Raw genomic sequence first — 18,950 nt, 5'->3', positions numbered from 1 at the left:
GTCTATGACTACCTCTGTAACAGACCAAGGATTTAGGCCTTTAAACCAGATTAAATGTTCCTGTAAAACAGGGAAATAACGAGACAGACAACCATTGATGCTCTTCGATGCCATGCCTCTGCCATTTTAATGAAATCACATGTATTTTTGAGATACGGCATAAGAACTGTCCTTCATAAGCAAATATATATTAAACGTTTGTGTGCTGTGACCACAAAATCACCTACATATGTCCTGTTACCCTTTTACATGGCACAAGTCACAGTATATGAATATTTTCGGGACTTCTGACCTATTTAACTTGCCTTTTACCTCAAACAGCGCTTGGTATAAAAACCCATCTAGTTCAAAGGAATGAGAGTAACAGGCTTAGCTTTAGCTTTAAACACGTTCAATACATTTTCAAAACCCAGAAAAGCATTAAACTAACATTTTCAGAACCAGTAAACACACATTACTCACAGCAACATTCTTACACGACGTCAGGATACAAAGCAGCTTATTTAACCCAAAACTGTTTAAAATAAGTATAAAATGAATTAAAAATAGTGGCCGCAGCATCACCCTGACTAGCTTTTTCAGTCTTTTAGCTTTACATACAACAAATTACAGAGTTTACCAACTGGTTTATACATCCACATCTAGCTGTGTTTTATTTATAATATTAAACCATTTTTGTAGTTTTTACGTACATTCAACAAAAATATAAACGCAACACCTTTGTTTCTGCTCCGATTTTTCATGAGATGGACTTAAAGATCTAAAATTCCTTCCAGATACACAGTATTACCATTTCTCTCAAACATTGTTCACAAATCAGTCTAAATGTGTGATAGTGAGCACCTGTGCTTTGCTGAGATAATCCATCCCACCTCACAGGTGTGCCACATCAAGATGCTGATCTGACATCATGAGTAGTGCACAGGTGTACCTTATACTGCCCACAATAAAAGGCCACCCTGGAATGTGCAGTTTTTTGCTTTGTTAGGGGTCTGGGGTCTCAGAACTGGTCAGTATCTGGTGTGACCACCATTTGCCTCATGCAGTGCAACACATCTTCTTCGCATAGAGTTTATCAGATTGTCAATTGTGGCCTGTGGAATGTTGGTCCACTCCTCTTCAATGGCTGTGTGAAGTTGTTGGATATTAGTGGGAACTGGTACACGCTGTCGCATACGCCGGTCAAGCACATCCCAAACATGCTCAACGGGTGACATGTCCGGTGAGTATGCTGGCCATGCAAGAACTGGGACATTTTCAGCTTCCAAGAATTGTGTACAGATCCTTGCAACATGGGGCCATGCATCATCTTGCTGAAACATGAGGTGATGTTCATGGATGTACAGCACAACAATGGGCCTCAGGATCTCATCACGGTATCTCTGTGCATTCAAAATGCCATCAATAAAATGCACCTGTGTTCTTCGTCCGTAACAGATGCCTGCCCATACCATAACCCCACCACCACCATGGTTCACTCGATCCACAACATTGACATCAGCAAAGCGCTCACCCACACGACACCACACACGCTGTCTGCCATCTGCCCTGAACAATGTAAACCGAGATTCATCCGTGAAGAGAACACCTCTCCAACGTGCCAGACGCCATCGAATGTGAGCATTTGCCCACTCAAGTCATGGATAAAGGAAGCCATAGAGATAAGGAGACGTGGATGTGGGACCATGAACAGAGACGATGGGGTTTACACATTGGATCGTGCATGGGGCTGCATCATCAGAGAGAGGAGAGCGGGCAGCAGAGGGTGACAACATCCTCTGCTGCCCGCGGATAAACGGAGTAGGAAGTGACGCCACCATCAGCGTCAGCTCTGAGGAAGTTCACAGCCGCGAACGAAACTTTCAGCAGCAAGGTAAAAGGAAACCTTTTCAGTGTTTTAAAAAAGAACCAACAATGCTGTTAGAAAAGCAACACAGTAAGAATATACCAAAAAACATTGGGTCCTCCCCCTTCCCGGACATTCCCCTCCCCTGAGATGGACCAGAAGTATTCTTGCCAGTACAGAAAGAATCAAGGTCCACCCAAGGCCCTCGAGCCATGGCCAATCACCGCCGCATCCTCTTGCCATCTTGCTGGCAGCACACAAGCCAGGACCTAATCCCCAGCCCAGCTCAGATCCCCACCCGGGGATGACTACCCCCACACCCCTAGCCACCATGCCCTCGCCCAGACCCACCCAGGGATGATACAGCTATCGGGCAGCGACCTGTGGCCACCGTCATGATCTTGTAGGGCCTCACACACGGCCACCAGGAGTCCACCCACTGAGGCCACCCAAGAACCACCAGAGTGGGGCAGCACCCCCAGTAAACCCACCCCCAGAGAACCTCGGGATACTCCAAACTTGTTTGTCATAAACATGGAGACTGATGCGGAGTTCGCTGCGGCTCTTTCCTCTGGTCTAAATGACTTGAATGCCTTTAAAACACCAAGTAGAAGCGCTAAAAGCCTTCCTTCTAAAGAAAGATGTTTACGCTGTCGCCAGACGCCATTTTTTACTACAGCTAAAAAACTACAGTGGTACAGTCGGCGTTTCTGTCTTTTTTCTGATTGGTTATTTTTGAGCTTCCTAGTCCTGCCCCTCATGTGTCTCTCTGGCTGAGTTACCAGACTCTTTCTCTGTGCAGAATTAAACAGGACGAGTCTGGCAGGCCAGGCTACCAGAGCTGTAACTGTGTTCATACTCAACTAAAGATATGGACTGAGGTGCTATTTATACTGCAGGCCTTCTGCTTTCTTCCATCCCAGTCAGATGAGTAAGAGTCACTTGATGTTGCTTAAGGTAGCCTGTGCTGGGAAGTGGGACAAGCAAATTGGTTGCTCTGACTTTTCCAGACATGGTGGAAAGCCTCTAGAACCCTCTGTCTGGTTGTGTGGAGATACTTTTCACGATCTGAGTACAAACCCAGCAGAAACGTTCTCTAATGGGTGTGGAACATTTGAAACAGCTAACCACGATAATGTCGTTTTCTTAGTGTCGACCTTCCTGACTCCTCAGGAGGAAGGCTTTTGTTTACCTCTGCACAGAATCAGGCGCCTCACTTTGAGACAGCATACAGGTTTTGTGTGGCAGCTCTGTGTTCATCTGGTTACTGTTGGGTTTTTTGTAGTGGTTGGCTTCCTTGAACCACAAGGGCAGACTCAGTGACGGCAGATTCTGTCTTCTTTGAGGATGCCTGTGGTAGTTTTACCGCCGTCTGCCTGGCCCTGAGCTCAGAATGAGATAAGTGGTGTACCTCAGTTAGGGAGTCTAAATATAGAGACAGAGGAAAGGCACGAGGGCAAACAGGAGCTGCTGTTGCTGCGCCCAACCACCAGCTGAATGAAAGGGAGAGCAGGGAGGAGGCACCCTTTGATCTGTCTCTCTAAGAGCCAAAATTACAGAAAAGTGTATGGATTTGACATTCCAGACGTATTTCCTACAGATCTGCGACAGGTCACAGGTTATACGTCTTTTATTGGACTTGTTTGTTCCGTCTCTCACGCCTCAAGGCTCCAAAATCTAAAAGATGGTCTGCTCTCATCTGGGATGTCCCAGCATGAGGCCTCCAAGATCCATCATACAGGTCAGGAGCCAGTATGTTTACCTGACTGGTGAAGCGAGGCAGAGTCACTAATGTTAAGCTCTGTCAGGGATATGCTGTGTTTGGGTCAGGGTTGGGACATCCTTCCTAACACAGAAATGCTGGAAGTTCTTTGTGACCAACCATGCCAGCCACTCACTCCTGTACTGGTAACTAATACAGGCTGACAGGTGGCATAACACACACACACACACACACACACACACACACACACACACACACACACACACACACACACACACACTCACACACACACACACACACACGCGCGCGTCCCTGCTGGAGCCCTATTAGTATTCGCACAGGTGTTCTCATCGCTCCGCCCCTCCCTCTCACCTCACATCCTCAGCTGTAACTACTTACCGGTGCATCAACAAACACCAACCTGTATTTCTTGTGCAGTGGCCAACTACAGCAGCGTGGTGGAGCCGGGCTCAGACTCAGACGATGAAGACAAGCTACACATTGTGGAGGAGGACGGCAGCCTGGCGGATGCAGCTGAATGTGACAGCACGCTGCCAGACGATGAGCTCCCGAGCGGGCACAGCTGGGATCTAGGTGAGACATCAGCAGCAGCCGCGCCGAGGTGTTGGTGTTTAAACAGTAGTTATGTTTCATGCTTTTATGCCACAATGAAAATAAAATGTATTTTAAATGAGTTATCATCGGTTATTTTATGTTTTTAATTAAACTAAACATCTAATCATAGAGCTACGGATCAAAGCTGCCTTGTGTTTAGTTCTGATCCCAGCTGGAGAGGTGAAGTGTGACTTCAGCCCTGACACGTCTCATTGTGAAACACCGAGCACGAGGAAGTGCTCCTCCATGCAGAGGGCTGCAGACTATAGCAGGAAGCTTGGGATTAAATGGAGACAATGCCAACGCTAGGAAAGACCTTCACACACAGAATCGCCCCCGCAGCCGTAGTGCTGACGGACAGTTTTACAACTCCAGTGGACTGGGTCAGGCCTAGGCATCGGTGGAGGCTCCCTACCACAGGAAGGGCTGAAGCCACACTTGTCCTGTTCTAGAACAATTGTGAGTGCTGAAAGATGTTGGTGTTTGAACCCAGGCTCAAGGCCTGAGGACTGTTGCTTAAAGGCTCTAGGTGCAAAGGCACAGCCGGGTGCAGCACCTTTAGCAGTTGGACTGGAGCTGGATGGCTCATTTATCAAGAGAACATGAAAACGTGGAGTGGTTTGTTTGACCTGGAGTTTGGTTGTTCTGGCACCACTGAGCAGACACTCCTCCTTCATCACCCTGCTCCTCCTCCCTCTAACAGAGGGAAAGGAGGAGGAGGAGATGTACAATCCACGCATCAGGTGAGCAGCTCAGGTCTACGTGGAGCAGGAGGAACGTGTGTTTATTACTGGGGGACTCTGTTCAGCTTGTTTGAACTAATTATTCGTTAAAATCAATAGAAATGTAATGGTATTAAATGCTTATTTATTATTATTTTAAAAACAGAAGTGAGGGAAAAATAAATCATGTGACCTCGGGCTGCAGCAGTGATTCATTTTATTTCCTACTTGAGTAAAAGAAAGAAAGCCAGTAGTCTTTGTTCAGGAAGACAGCGCAGTGGTGGCCACTGCAGGGGAAACGAAGACGAGGCTTCTTTCCATCCATCCATCGTCTGAACCCGCTTGTCCATGTGGGGCCGCGGGGGGGCTGGGCCCCCATCTCCAGCGGTCAACGGGCAATCAGGCGGGGTACACTGTGGACAGAGAGCCAGTCCACCGCAGGGCAACACAGAGACACACACACACACACACACACACACACACACACACACACACACACACACACACACACACACACACACACACCTAAGGACAATTTAGACAGTCCAATCAACCTAACAGTCATGTTTCTGGACTGTGGGAGGAAGCCGGAGAGAACCCATGCATGCACAGGGAGAACATGCAAACTCCATGCAGAAAGACCCCAGGCCGGGAAGCGAACCCAGGACCTTCTTGCTGCAAGGCAACAGCTCTAACCACTGCGTCACTGCGCAGCCCGACGAGGCTTCGTTTTAACACTTTAACCGTGTTTAATACGGGTCGTTTATACATCGGTCTAACAAGAACAAATACAAGAAAAATCTTTTCCAACAAACTTATGAGCTGCGCTTCCATAAAAATCCATGACTGGATTTCTTCTGTGTTCAGTCCGTGCACGATTACGTGTCACACGCACATATGAATTTAGAAAATTATACAAATCACCCAACCCTAGCAGAGACGTTCATGAGCATGGTTGGTGTTGAACTTTTATCATTTTAGGGAAAAGGTGGAGAGAATGATGACTGGGGGAGACCAAGGCTCCCTCACATGTTAAATCCAGCTGGAAGCAGCTGGTGTGACAAGCTGCACAGGAAAGGCCATCGTCCAGTCCTGAGGTAGGAACAAAAGGTCTCCCAGCATTGTGAAATGTTGTCTTCTGTCCGTGGGAGAACCTCTTGACCAATGAGGATACCCAACGTCTGGACGCACAGAGGTCAGGGGTCATGGCATATGACCCCTGACCTCTGTCTGACCCATGGCGTAAACTTATCAGGAGGTGCCGCTGTGTCATACGGCAGAGAAACTGCAGTTGTGTTTGGGTGTTCAGAGCTCACAAGGCTCTTTAACCCATCTTCCACGTGTGCAGCCGTGCATCACATTCCTGCGTCAGCACATAAAGGTTTCATGTCAGGGGAGCAGCCTGATAACACAGAGCCACCTCAGCAAGGCTGGAAGCCCTCCCGGCCTTCCTCTGTACTGGAAAAACAGCCGAGTGAGACAAACAGCAGGAGTGAAAACAACATCACGTCGTGTCTTTACACCACAGAGCGCCGCTCGGGTTTGTAGCCTTGAGCGGAGCTGCTGGGCTGCTGCAGCCTGGTCAGCACTTCCTGTCAGGAGTTTTCATCGCTCCGCATGTCAGCCGCAAATAATTATTTCAAATGACCAATTTGATGTTACAGTAGACAGAATGACCTACTTACCATTTTTCTCGATTGCTTAAGCATTATAATCAATCTTTTAAACCGTAAAGCGATTTTTCCCAACATGCACACCCATTTCCCTGAACCACACGCACTATTCGCTGCTTCAACACCAGTCAGATTTGGTGAACTGTTACTGTCAAACTACACACAAATCCCTACATTTTTCAGTGCTGACACCATGTGGTTCATGTAGAAAACACTAGCAGTCCGTTGCTGGGTTTCACATGACGTTGCGTCCATGTCACCAAATGCAGATGGGGTACGGAAGTGGCCGGCGCTGGACAGAGCCCTCTTTACTCTGTTGACTGAAGTCCGCACAGCTTGAGCTCAACTAGCACACAATTAAAGCCTGCCGCACACGAGAGCAGTCTGCTGAGCCATGTGCGTCTGATTTTCACAGAGTTTCCCACCTCACAAGACGCTGAGGTGAATATCTGACCAGTTAGATATTTTCCACCTCACGGGGGGTAGAAACTCGTCGTGTGCGCACTCCTGAGCTGAAATATTCTAGTGGCCAATCAAAGCGTCTTCTCTGATCACATGATTCCAAGATGGCAGTCCCCTGTCTGCATGTCAGGAAACAAACAAAACGGAGACAGAGCTGGAAACGGAGGAAATGCCTCGACTTTTGTTGTTGATGAAGCGTCGCCACCACCGGCATTTCAAGGTTAGGAAAGTAAGTGTACGGTGGCTGGAAAGAAGGGCCAGGCAAGGAGTTTATGCCAGTTTACTCCAAGTGGTGCGCCTGGAAGACCCAGAATCCTTCCGTCAGTACCGCCGCCCAGATCCTTCGAGAGGGTAATGGAAACAGTGGGCCCATCGATCTGCGGAAACCTGTGTGGAGGAGATGACACCAGGATGGAGGAGGAAGTGAAAGAGGAGGAGGTGTTCAAGGACACCAGGGTGGAGGGGATGGAGGAGAAGGAGGTCTTTGACACCAAGGTGGAGGAGGAAGTCTAATGGGCCATTCCCATCTGTACCTGGTCGGCCCTGCCCGGATAGCTCCAGTCGGCCCCAGCCTGGCCCAGTTGATTCCACACATCCTTGCTTAGGTATGCAAGGAATGCAGTCACAGACATTGAGTGTGTTTACATGCAGCCAGTAACCCTTTTGAAACCCGAATATTCACAATAACCCGGTTCCGCAGGTCCTTGTAAACACTGCCAAAAACCCGGATATGCTCATAACTGGGTTTTTAAAAACCCGGTTACTACACCTGGGGTAACCCTTTTCTAACCCGAATGTTTGGTCGTGTAAACACATATCGGGATATCCCCATCAAAGAGTGTGTTCTGCGCATGCTCTGTTCGCAAGGAATCTTGTTCTTTGAGTAGCGAGACGTCTTGTATGCGCCAGAACACCGGAAGTAAACAACAAGTTGGGAGCAAAATGGCGAGTCGCGGCACAGCACCACACTTTTGGAGTGACGAGGAAACTAAAGCGCAAACAAACGCGGTCGCTATCTCTTCCGAACTGGGAAACATTTTGTTGTTTTCACAGATACCGGAACAAGAAGAACCGGAAATGAGGCGTATTGCGTCTGGACGTAGTCCATACGTCCTGATGCTTCCCCAACGTCCGCATTTAAATCGGGTTATGCAAGTTAGGGGTAACTCTTTCTATTTATGCTTGTAAACGGGTTATTCTGATCAACTCAGAAACCCAAATACCGACCTTAACCCGATCATGACCCGAATATTGGCTGCATGTAAACGTAGTCATTTTCAGCTTCTAGGTAATCAGCATGATAATGAATGATAATGAATTGAGCATGCCTTAAGCCCATGTGGGCTGATACGACCCACCAATCAGAGGCTTGCTGTAATGAAAGGTGTGAATTTGCTGTCAGCAGTGGGTGTGTTGGTCCTGGTCAGCCTGAAGCAGACCCCCTCAGAAAGAGGGCTGAAAATAGTCTTGTTGCACCCTGAAAAAAGGCAGGCCACCAAGATATGTAAGCAAGCTATGCTATCCGGGCCGGGCCGACCAGGTACAAATGGGAATGGCCCATAAGACACCAGGGAGGAGAAGGAGGAGGTGTAGTTGACCATGTCCTTGTCCGTGCTATGACTATGAGGGAGGCTGGTCCCCCTCCCCCTGGCTAGGGGCCTGGCCCAGACCACAGACAGGATGCTGAGGTGGAATGATGTTTGTAGTGGGTGATGTACAGTAGGGTGCATGAATAAAAATGCACCACTGTACATGCATTGGTTTTATCTTTTGTGTTCGTGTAAAAAAGGGAAGAACCAAAAGCAGCATAACATTACAACTATGTTGCAGTGTGTGTGTTTTTGAGGCCGTGTGTGTGTGGTCTGTGGGCAAAGTCTGGTTTTTCAGCAAAAGCAGAGGCGAAAATCCCGTCTGGCATAAAGTCGGGATAAAACAGGGATTTATTACGATGACCAGTGAAAGCCAAGCACAGCCAGAAAAACAATAAATACGTTTTTATTCATTCAAAGATTATGGCTCCTCCTCCACTGATCCTCAAATTGGTACTGGCAGGCTGTCGCTGCTCCGATGCTCTCGGAGTTGGGAGCGAGCAGGATGGGAGAAACAGTGAGTAAGTTAATAACCACACCACCTGTTGAACAGGTGCTGAAAAACATCTTTTCCTCTGCTGTTGAAAAGTAAAAGGTACCAGCAGCTATTTAGTTACTAATATATACTATTTTAAGGACATGCTAGCAACTGCTTTAGGGATGAAGTTTGAGAAATCATAAAACCTTAAAAAGCTCATAGGTGGCCATTTTAACACTTATTAGGCAGACTGGATATGTTCTCTAGACAGGGTGTGGAGTTGTACTCTTTACTGATACGCTGGCATCTCGCCTCTCATCAGCTGGATTTTCACTGAACTTGCTCATGCTGGAGGTCCATCCTGCAAGATGCAAAACAGCAGGAGACAGCCATTTTCTTCATGTCCCCCCAAACATTACTCTGAAGTTTTACTGTTTATCATCCCCCCCCCCAAAATGAAATGGGATTTTCGCCCCTGAGCAAGAGTTAATGCTTTGAGTGTAGAGCTTCTTTTTGACCTGAAATGCGATGTTTGGGACATTGGGTGAGATGTTATGGATTTGTGTTTACTGTTTGGAGAGTACGAGGCGTAGTTTCAAGAAACGTGTTCAAGCCAATGAGAAAAACTAAACATCAACAATGGAAGGATTTTATAAACCACAGTCAGAGCTCATCTGATCCTCTCCAGCAGGAAGCCACGTCTCAGAGGCTTTCTTCAGCGTACAACCAGGAATGTGATCCTGGTGCTGCTGAGGTCATGGGAGAAAAGTTATGTGTGTGTGTGTGTGTGTGTGTGTGTGTGTGTGTGTGTGTGTGTGTGTGTGTGTGTGTGTGTGTGTGTGTGTGTGTGTGTGTGTGTGTGTGTGTGTTCATGTACATACTACATACTGAGGACCATGTTGACCATTTTCCCTACAAAGTGAGGACATTTTTTGGTCCTCACTTTCTTTAGAAAAATACCAGAAGCTCACTATACCATTTAGAGGAATACTGTGAATGAAGTTTTGGTTAAGGTTAGGAATACATCAGCATTGGTTATGGTTAGGGTTAGGGTATGGGTTAGGCATAGTGGAGTCACAAAAATGAATGGAAGTCAATGGAGGGTCTCCACTATGATAGAAAGACAGATGTGTGTGTGTGTTTGTGTGTGTGTGTGTGTGTGTGTGTGTGTGTGTGTGTGTGTGTGTGTGTGTGTGTGTGTGTGTGTGTGTGTGTGTGTGTGTACTGGTATGTGCTGAGTGCCTTAATCATGAAGTGCTACACCTGTTCCTGTCTGTGAGGACAACACAGCTGGTCCTGTCTTTTAACACACATTCAGGGGTGGACTACACTGTAAAAGCGGCTAAAGCTGCGTTTGCTGACGTGAGGAGACTCTTTCGAGGTCAGTGGGATGTGAGGGATGGCCTTCTTTTTCCAGCAAGGCTTCGTGTCACTCATGACAAGTTGGATCAAATATTCACTGACCTGGATGCTGCCATGAATTACATGAAGAAAAACATCATTGTCAGATTGGATATTTGAACTGCTGCTGCCCCGGTGCGCCATGGCAGTATGGCAGAGAAATGTGTGTGTGTGTGTTTGTGCGTGTTACTGCTGGATGCTGTGGCTGCACGACTTATCAGGCCTACAAGTCCAAATGGAAGGGAACCCTATTGTACTGTCTTTTCTATTTTTTCTTATTATTATTCACTGCTAATGGAACACGGGTGCTAGAATCAGAAAATGCCAGGAATAATCTAGCATGGCAGTCTGATAAAAAATCCGCACAGCTACTCAGATTCAAACATTCATACCTAGAGGGTATTGCTAGATAGATCTGCAGGAAACTTAGTGGATGTCATCAGTATCAGCCAAGGGACTATGTTTTCAATATGATAAGTATTGGTCAAATTGTTGGTTTATGTACCTTTAAACTTTCCCAATTGAAACATTCTCTAAAAATCGGAAATGGCATATACACTTAACAATTCAAAACAAAAAATATAAATGCAACACTTTTGTTGCTGTTTTTCGTGGGCTGAACTCAAACATCTGAAAATGTGTCTACATCCACAAACACCAATGACGCTGCATGTGTGTTAGTGAGCAGTTTTCTTTTACCAAGATAATCCATCCCTCTTCACAGGTGTGGCCTTTTCAAGGGGTTGATTAAACAGCATGAATAATGTACGGTTGTGCCTTAGACTGCCCACAATAAAAGGACACCTTGAAATGTACAGTTGGATCAAACAACACAATGCCACAGATTTTACAACCTTTGAGGGAGTGTGCAATTGGCATGTTGACTGCAATAATGTGTACTAGAGCTGTTGCCCATGAAATGTTCATTTCTCTACCATAAGCTGTCTCCAAAGGCGTTTCAGAGAATTTAGCAGTACATCCAACCGGCCTCACAACTGCAGACCTGCTGTGACCACACCAGCCCAGGACCTTCACATCCAGCATGATCACCTCCAGGATTGCCTGAGACCAGCCACCCAGACAGCTGCAGCAACAATCAGTTTGCATAACCAGAAAATTTCTGCACAAACTGTCAGAAACCGCCTCAGGGAAGCTCATCTGCATGCTTGTCTTCCTCATTGGGGTCTGGACCTGACTGCAGTCCCTCGTCGTAACCGACTTGAGTAGGCAAACGCTCACATTTAATGGCGTTTGACATGTTGGAGAGGTGTTCTGTTCTCAGATGAGTCTCAGTTTTTACTGTTTAAGGCAAATGGCACTGTGTGTGTGGCGTCGTATGGGTGAGTGGTTGCTGATGTTAACGTTGTGGAATAAGTGGCCCATGGTGGCGGTGGGTACTGGTATGGGCAGCTGTATGTTATGGACAACAAACACAGGTGCATTTTATTGATGGCATTTTGAATACACAAGAGATCCTGAGGCCCATTGTTGTGCCATTCATCCATGACCATCACCTCATGTTGCAGCATGACAACGCACAGCCCCATATTGCAAGGATCTGTACACAATTTCTGGAAGCTGAAAACATCCCAGCTCTTGAATGGCCAGCATACTCACCAGACATGTCACCTATTGAGCACGTTTGGGATGCTCTGGATCAGCGTATACAACAGCGTGTTCCAGTTTCTGCCAATATTTAGCAACTTCGCACAGCTATTGAAGAGGAGTGGACCAATGTTCCACAAGCCACAATCAACAACCTGATAAACTCTATGCGATGGAGATGTGTTGCCCTGCATGAGGCAAATGGTGGCCACACCAGATACTGACTGTTTTTCTGCCCCACCACCTCCATAAAGCAAAACTGTGTATATGTCATGGTGTCCTTTTATTGTGGGCAGTCTAAGGCACACCTGTACATTATTCATGCTGTCTAATAAACCCCTTGAAATGCCACACCTGTGAGGTGGGATGGGTTATCTTGATAAAGGAAAGGTGCTCACCAACACACATGTAGACAGATTTCAGATCAATATTTGAGAGTCTTGGGTGTTTTGTGTATGTAGACACATTTTCAGTTGTTTGAGTTCAGCTCATGAAAAATGGGAGCGAAAACAAAAGTGTTGCGGTTAAATTTTTGTTCAGTGTAGAAGAAAAAAATATCATTTCTATAGTCGTCGTCGTCTTCCTCCGCTTATCCGGGTCCGGGTCGCGGGGGCAGCATCCCAACTAGGGAGCTCCAGGCCGTCCTCTCCCCGGCCTTGTCCACCAGCTCCTCCGGCAGGACCCCAAGGCGTTCCCGGACCAGATTGGAGATGTAACTTCTCCAACGTGTCCTGGGTCGACCCGGGGGCCTTCTGCCGGCAGGACATGCCCGAAACACCTCCCCGGGGAGGCGTCCAGGAGGCATCCTGACCAGATGCCCAAACCACCTCAACTGGCTCCTTTCGATCCGGAGGAGCAGCGGTTCTACTCCGAGTCCCTCCCGAATGTCCGAGCTCCTCACCCTATCTCTAAGGCTGAGCCCGGCCACCCTACGGAGGAAACTCATTTCGGCCGCTTGTATCCGCGATCTCGTTCTTTCGGTCATTACCCAAAGCCCATGACCATAGGTGAGGATTGGGACGTAGATCGACCGGTAAATCGAGAGCCTGGCTTTCTGGCTCAGCTCCCTCTTCCCCACGACAGATCGGCTCAGCGTCCGCATCACTGCAGACGCCGAACCAATCCGCCTGTCGATCTCCCGATCCCTCCTACCCTCACTCGTGAACAAGACCCCGAGATACTTAAACTCCTCCACTTGAGGTAGGACCTCTCCCCCGACCCGGAGGTGGCAAGCCACCCTTTTCCGGTCGAGAACCATGGTCTCAGATTTGGAGGTGCTGATCCTCATCCCAGCCGCTTCACATTCGGCCGCGAACCTACCCAGCAAGAGCTGAAGGTCAGAGCTGGATGAAGCTAGGAGGACCACATCATCCGCAAAAAGCAGAGACGAGATTCTCCTGCCACCAAACTCGACACACTCCACACCACGGCTGTGTCTAGAAATTCTGTCCATAAAAGTGATGAACAGAACCGGTGACAAAGGGCAGCCCTGGCGGAGTCCAACCCTCACTGGGAACAGGTCCGACTTACTACCGGCTATGCGGACCAAACTCACGCTCCTCTGGTAAAGGGACTGAATGGCCCTTAACAGAAAGCCACCCACCCCATACTCCTGGAGCGTCCCCCACAGGGTGCCCCTGGGGACATGGTCATAAGCCTTCTCCAAATCCACAAAGCACATGTGGATTGGTTGGGCAAACTCCCATGCCCCCTCCATCACCCTTGCAAGGGTATAGAGCTGGTCCACAGTTCCACGGCCAGGACGAAAACCACATTGCTCCTCCTCTATCTGAGATTCAACTATCGATCGGACCCTCCTCTCCAGTACCTTGGCGTAGACCTTTCCAGGGAGGCTGAGGAGTGTGATCCCCCTATAGTTGGAACACACCCTCAGGTCACCCTTCTTAAAGATGGGGACCACCACCCCGGTCTGCCACTCCCTAGGAACTGCCCCCGATGACCACGCAATGTTGTAGAGACGTGTCAACCATGACAGCCCTACAACATCCATAGCCTTGAGATACCCAGGACGAACCTCATCCGCCCCCGGGGCTCCGCCGCTGTGTAGTTGTTTGACTACCTCAGCAACTTCTGCCCCCGAGATCGGACAGTCCATCCCCAGGCCTCCCAGCTCTGGTTCCTCCTCGGAATGCGCATTGGTGGGATTGAGGAGCTCCTCAAAGTATTCCTTCCACCGTCCGACTATAGCCTCAGTTGACGTCAGCAGCTCCCCATCCCCACTGTAAACAGTGTGAGCGAGTTGCTGCCTTCCTCTCCTGAGGCGCCGGACAGTTTGCCAGAACCTCTTTGGAGCCGATCGATAGTCTTTCTCCATGGCCTCACCAAACTCCTCCCACGCCCGAGATTTTGCCTCGGCAACTGCCACTGCTGCACCCCGCTTGGCTATCCGGTACCTGTCTGCTGCCTCCGGAGACCCACAGACCAGCCACGCCCTGTAGGCCTCCTTCTTCAGCCTGACGGCTCCCCGAACCTCTGGTGTCCACCAGCGGGTACGGGGGTTGCCACCACGACTGGCACCGGCCACCTTACGACCACAGCTAGCAACAGCCGCCTCGACAATCGCAGAGTGGAACAAGGCCCACTCGGACTCAATGTCCCCCACTGCTCTCGGGACGTGGTCAAAGCTCTGCCGGAGGTGGGAGTTGAAGACCGTCTTGACAGGTTCTTCTGCCAGGCGTTCCCAGCAGACCCTCACTATGCGTTTGGGTCTGCCAGGTCTACGCGGCATGTTCCCTTGCCATCTGATCCAACTCACCACCAGGTGGTGATCAGTTGACAGCTCCGCCCCTCTCTTCACTCGGGTGTCCAAAACATACGGCCGCAGGTCAGATGATACGACTACAAAATCTATCATCGACCTGTGACCTAGGCTGCCCTGGTACCAAGTGTACCGGTGGGCATCCTTATGTTCGAACATGGTGTTCGTTATGGCCAAACTGCGGCTTGCACAGAAGTCCAATAACAAAACACCGCTCGAGTTCTGATCAGGTGGGCCGTTCCTCCCAATCACACCCCTCCAGGTCAAGCTGTCATTGCCCACGTGAGCATTGAAGTCCCCCAGCAGGACAATGGAGTCCCCTGATGGAGCACTATCTAGCACTCGTCCCAGGGACTCCAAAAAGGGTGGGTACTCTGAACTGATATTTGGCCCATAAGCACAAACAACAGTCAGGACCCGTTCCCCGACCCGAAGGCGCAAGGAAGCTACCCTCTTGTCCCCCGGGGTAAACCCCAACACACAGGCAGAGAGTCTCGGGGCTAACAAAAAGCCAACCCCAGCCCTCCGCCTCTCACCCGGAGCAACTCCAGCAAAGTAGAGTGTCCAACCCCTCTCCAGGTCTCGGGTTCCAGAGCCAATGCAATGTGTCGAGGTGAGTCCGACTATATCTAGCCGGTACCGCTCAACCTCTGCCACAAGCTCCGGCTCCTTCCCCGCCAGCGAGGTGACGTTCCATGTCCCAAAAACTAGTTTTCTTGTCCGGGGATTGGACCGCCAAGGCTCCCGCCTTGGTCTGCCACCCGATTCACATTGCACCGGACCCTTCATGTTCCTCCTGCAGGTGGTGGGTCCACAGTTGGACGAGCCCATGTATCCGGTTCGGGCTGGGCCCGGCCGGGCCCCATGGGCGAAAGCCCGGCCACCAGGCGCTCGCTCACGGGCCCCAACCCCAGGCCTGGCTCCAGGGTGGGACCCCGGTAACCCTCCGGGCCGGGTACTCCGACTCTTCGTTTTCACCGCCATGAAAGATCCTTCGAACCGTTCTTTGTCTCACCCTTCACCTAAGACCAATTTGTCATGGGAGACCCTACCAGGGGCACTAAGTGCCCCAGACAACATAGCTCCTAGGATCATTAGGGCACTCAAACTCCTCCACCACGATAAGGTGACGGTTCAAGGAGGAGATCATTTCTATAGTCTACCACAAAAATAAACAATCAATGAACAAGAGTCTGTTTCTCAACCTGCAGAAAGAGAAAAACAAACAAAAAAGGGACACACACAACAATACAACTAGAGCAAGCTATCACTGCATCAACCTGATGAGGAAATATAAAATCAACATTGTTTTACTGAACAATCACACGATAATAAGTCACAGTGCATTTAGTGCCAACCACAGCCTTAAGACATGTGTTGAAAATGCCCAAGTCCATACTTATGAGAGCACCATGTGAACACCTGTGTGTGTACACGCGCTTGTATATGTAAGGTTTCTCTATAGGGGCATCCAATAGAGAGTGGGAGGGGCCACAGATCTGCCCCCCAAAAATGTGTAGGAGATGGAGGGAGCTCCAAGTCCCAGAGATCCAGGAGCTGCCCCAGAGCACAGGGACCCCAGGGAGACTGTAACCAGAAAAGCCCCTGCCCCCCTCGAGAGACGCAGAGGATTGCCCCGGGGGCTCACAACCAGCAGCTGGCAGAGTCTGGGGAGATATCAGCAGCATGTGTGGTACAGACAGAAGCACCTTGTTCCTTCTACCAGAGTCTTCTCTCTTGGTCTGGCTGATACGATGACCATGTCGTTAACTGGACCAGCTTTAATACCTTGTTTCCAAATGAAAACAAGTTTAAAGGTTATCCCAGAAATATCCATACACATAATAAAAGTATACCATACCATTTTTCTCGTAGAGCACATTTAAAAACAGCATGTCAGCTGATCAAAGTGCCTAAATACAAGAGAGGGCGATGTAAACACAGACACAAAACAGTAAATGAAATGCTAAAAAGAGCCCTCACAATCAAGGAATATAAAGATAGACTGTTAAAAAATAAAATCAAAAATCAGCAATGAATTAAAAACAGCATAAAAATTTAGTCACAAAAAATATAAAAATGACCGAAAAAGAGCAAAAGATAATAAAACCGTAGAATAAAAAATAGAAACTTGGACAAAGTCTACTGCTAATAAAAGTATAACGATTGCCACCGTGGTCCTTGGTTTGCGCCACTGTTGTTCAGTTTCTGTGCAGCTGCGGGAACCGATGTAATAGAGCTGCCACGACAGCACAAGGCTGCACGTACCACACATACGCCGGCACCTCAGTAGTACCACCGGCTTTGAATCCCTTAGCACAACCTGTAAAAACACAGAACATTTGTTAGAACACAACTGCATTTAAAGAAAGACAGACACAAATGCTTGGAGCATTTGTTAGTGAATATTTGTTAGTAATCTTTAAAATGTGTAAAATGATTTTATAATTTTAGTGGAATATGGTCAACTTCACTAATGTTAAAATAGAAGAGTAGAACAAGTCATGAAAAATGACAAAAACTCTAAATAAAGCTGTGCTTCTACAAGTTATTTGCATTAGAATGCACAGAATGACCTTCCTTTATTCATGTTGAATTGAAAGTCATAACATCTTTTAAAAGCAGCTAAAACTATTCAATGTGATATTTTTAAATGTATTTTATGAGCTGCTTTATTTTAAGTGATGTTTGGTTCTGTCTGTTTTCATTTTAATGTCTGACTTTCTGTGACAGATGCTATATAGACAAACTTTACTTATTATAGTCTTCCTGGGAAACATTTTCACTCTCTCTGGTACCACATGACCCACATGTTGTTTCCCACATGGCATTAACCTGTTATCAAACTGAAAGCAATGGTATTTCTCGCAAAAACTTGAATTTTAAACACATGAACTGTCTTCTTTTGAACCTGAATCTATCCTGAAACCTGAAACACTTGGACTGAAACATGACCTCTCCTGACCGCTTGTAACATACAGGTTTCAGACACAAAAAACACCCATGACCTTAACTTATCACGCCGTTTCCTTGTTGTGTTAACTTTGGCTAATAGAGAGTTAGCATGTAGCATCTTTGGTAACTCAGAGCAGAAGTTTGTTAGCTTACCTTCATAGCTGTGTATGTAGACACATACAACACAGGCGTTGTCCATACTTGGATGTTCTGGAAGAGGTATGAACAGTTTTGTGTACATCGTTAACTTATTCTTGGGAGATCTTGTAGCAAATACGTGAAAATAGCAATTCTGACCACTCGGCACGACCAGAGGCTGTGGTGCCGGTTGAAAAATGCTGAAGTGCTAAAACAAAAATCCGTGGAGGCCAGCATGAGTCCCAGAACCTAGCTAAGTCAAAATAATGAGATCACAGTCGGATAAATAATCAATTGTACCTGATATCGTTTAGAAAGATCTCTCTTTCATGCTCCTTGTGAAGGCAGTCTTCTTGTACGGTGTAGTGTTGCTGTAGCTTTTGCAAAATGGGCTAAATCTCACCACAGGTCAGACTTTAGTCACTGGAGTCGGCTAGTGTGGGGGGTGCATGTCAGGCACATGGGGCTAACATGATAGGTAGTGTTAGTTGATTAGTTACCTGCGGTATTACAAAGGGAGGATGTGCAAATCTCATCGCTGCTGTGTGAAGTTCAGTAGTCTTGAGCGGGTCAAAAACACGACATTCACTGTGTTATACGTATTTTGTGTGCAAATGCTTTTGCACATCTGTACTGTTTCCTCCCTTCCATGAAGTACCTGCTGCGCAAGTGTTGCTACTTACCCTGTTGTCATCTTTTCTCGTGAAGTTCAACTAAACTTTTGAGCTGCTTCAGCGTAAATGTGTAAGCTATGCAACGCATGTGTTGACATCTCTCGCGCTGACTAGACTTGATTAGGGAATGTTTTGCCATTTTTGCAAACCATCCCTAGGAACTGAAACAGTGGGAACCGGTTCTCAGCAAGAAGCACTTTTTGGGTCCCACCCCTATTCCCCTATAGTTGGAAGCTAGCTTGTGTGCTGGGAGGAAAGAGATGCTGAGCTTCTGATTCACTAACACTGAG

The 18,950-nt window shown here is 47.9% G+C and overlaps 1 protein-coding gene across 5 annotated transcripts in view; it reads left to right on the top strand.

Moving 5' to 3' along the window:
- zeb1b (zinc finger E-box binding homeobox 1b) overlaps positions 1-18,950 on the top strand; it is an 82,341-nt gene that overhangs the window by 40,239 nt on the left and 23,152 nt on the right. For all 5 annotated transcript variants that reach the window (XM_054751236.2, XM_015975996.3, XM_054751237.2 and 2 more), the window contains exon 2: positions 4,008-4,163. In XM_054751236.2, coding sequence (XP_054607211.2) covers positions 4,008-4,163 — 156 coding nt within the window. The remainder of the gene's footprint in view (positions 1-4,007; positions 4,164-18,950) is intronic.

Source organism: Nothobranchius furzeri, chromosome 7, assembly GCF_043380555.1.
Source record: "Nothobranchius furzeri strain GRZ-AD chromosome 7, NfurGRZ-RIMD1, whole genome shotgun sequence".
Lineage (NCBI taxonomy): Eukaryota > Metazoa > Chordata > Actinopteri > Cyprinodontiformes > Nothobranchiidae > Nothobranchius > Nothobranchius furzeri.
Note: the sequence above shows the minus strand (reverse complement) of the source record. Positions and strands in the feature narration are given on the sequence as shown.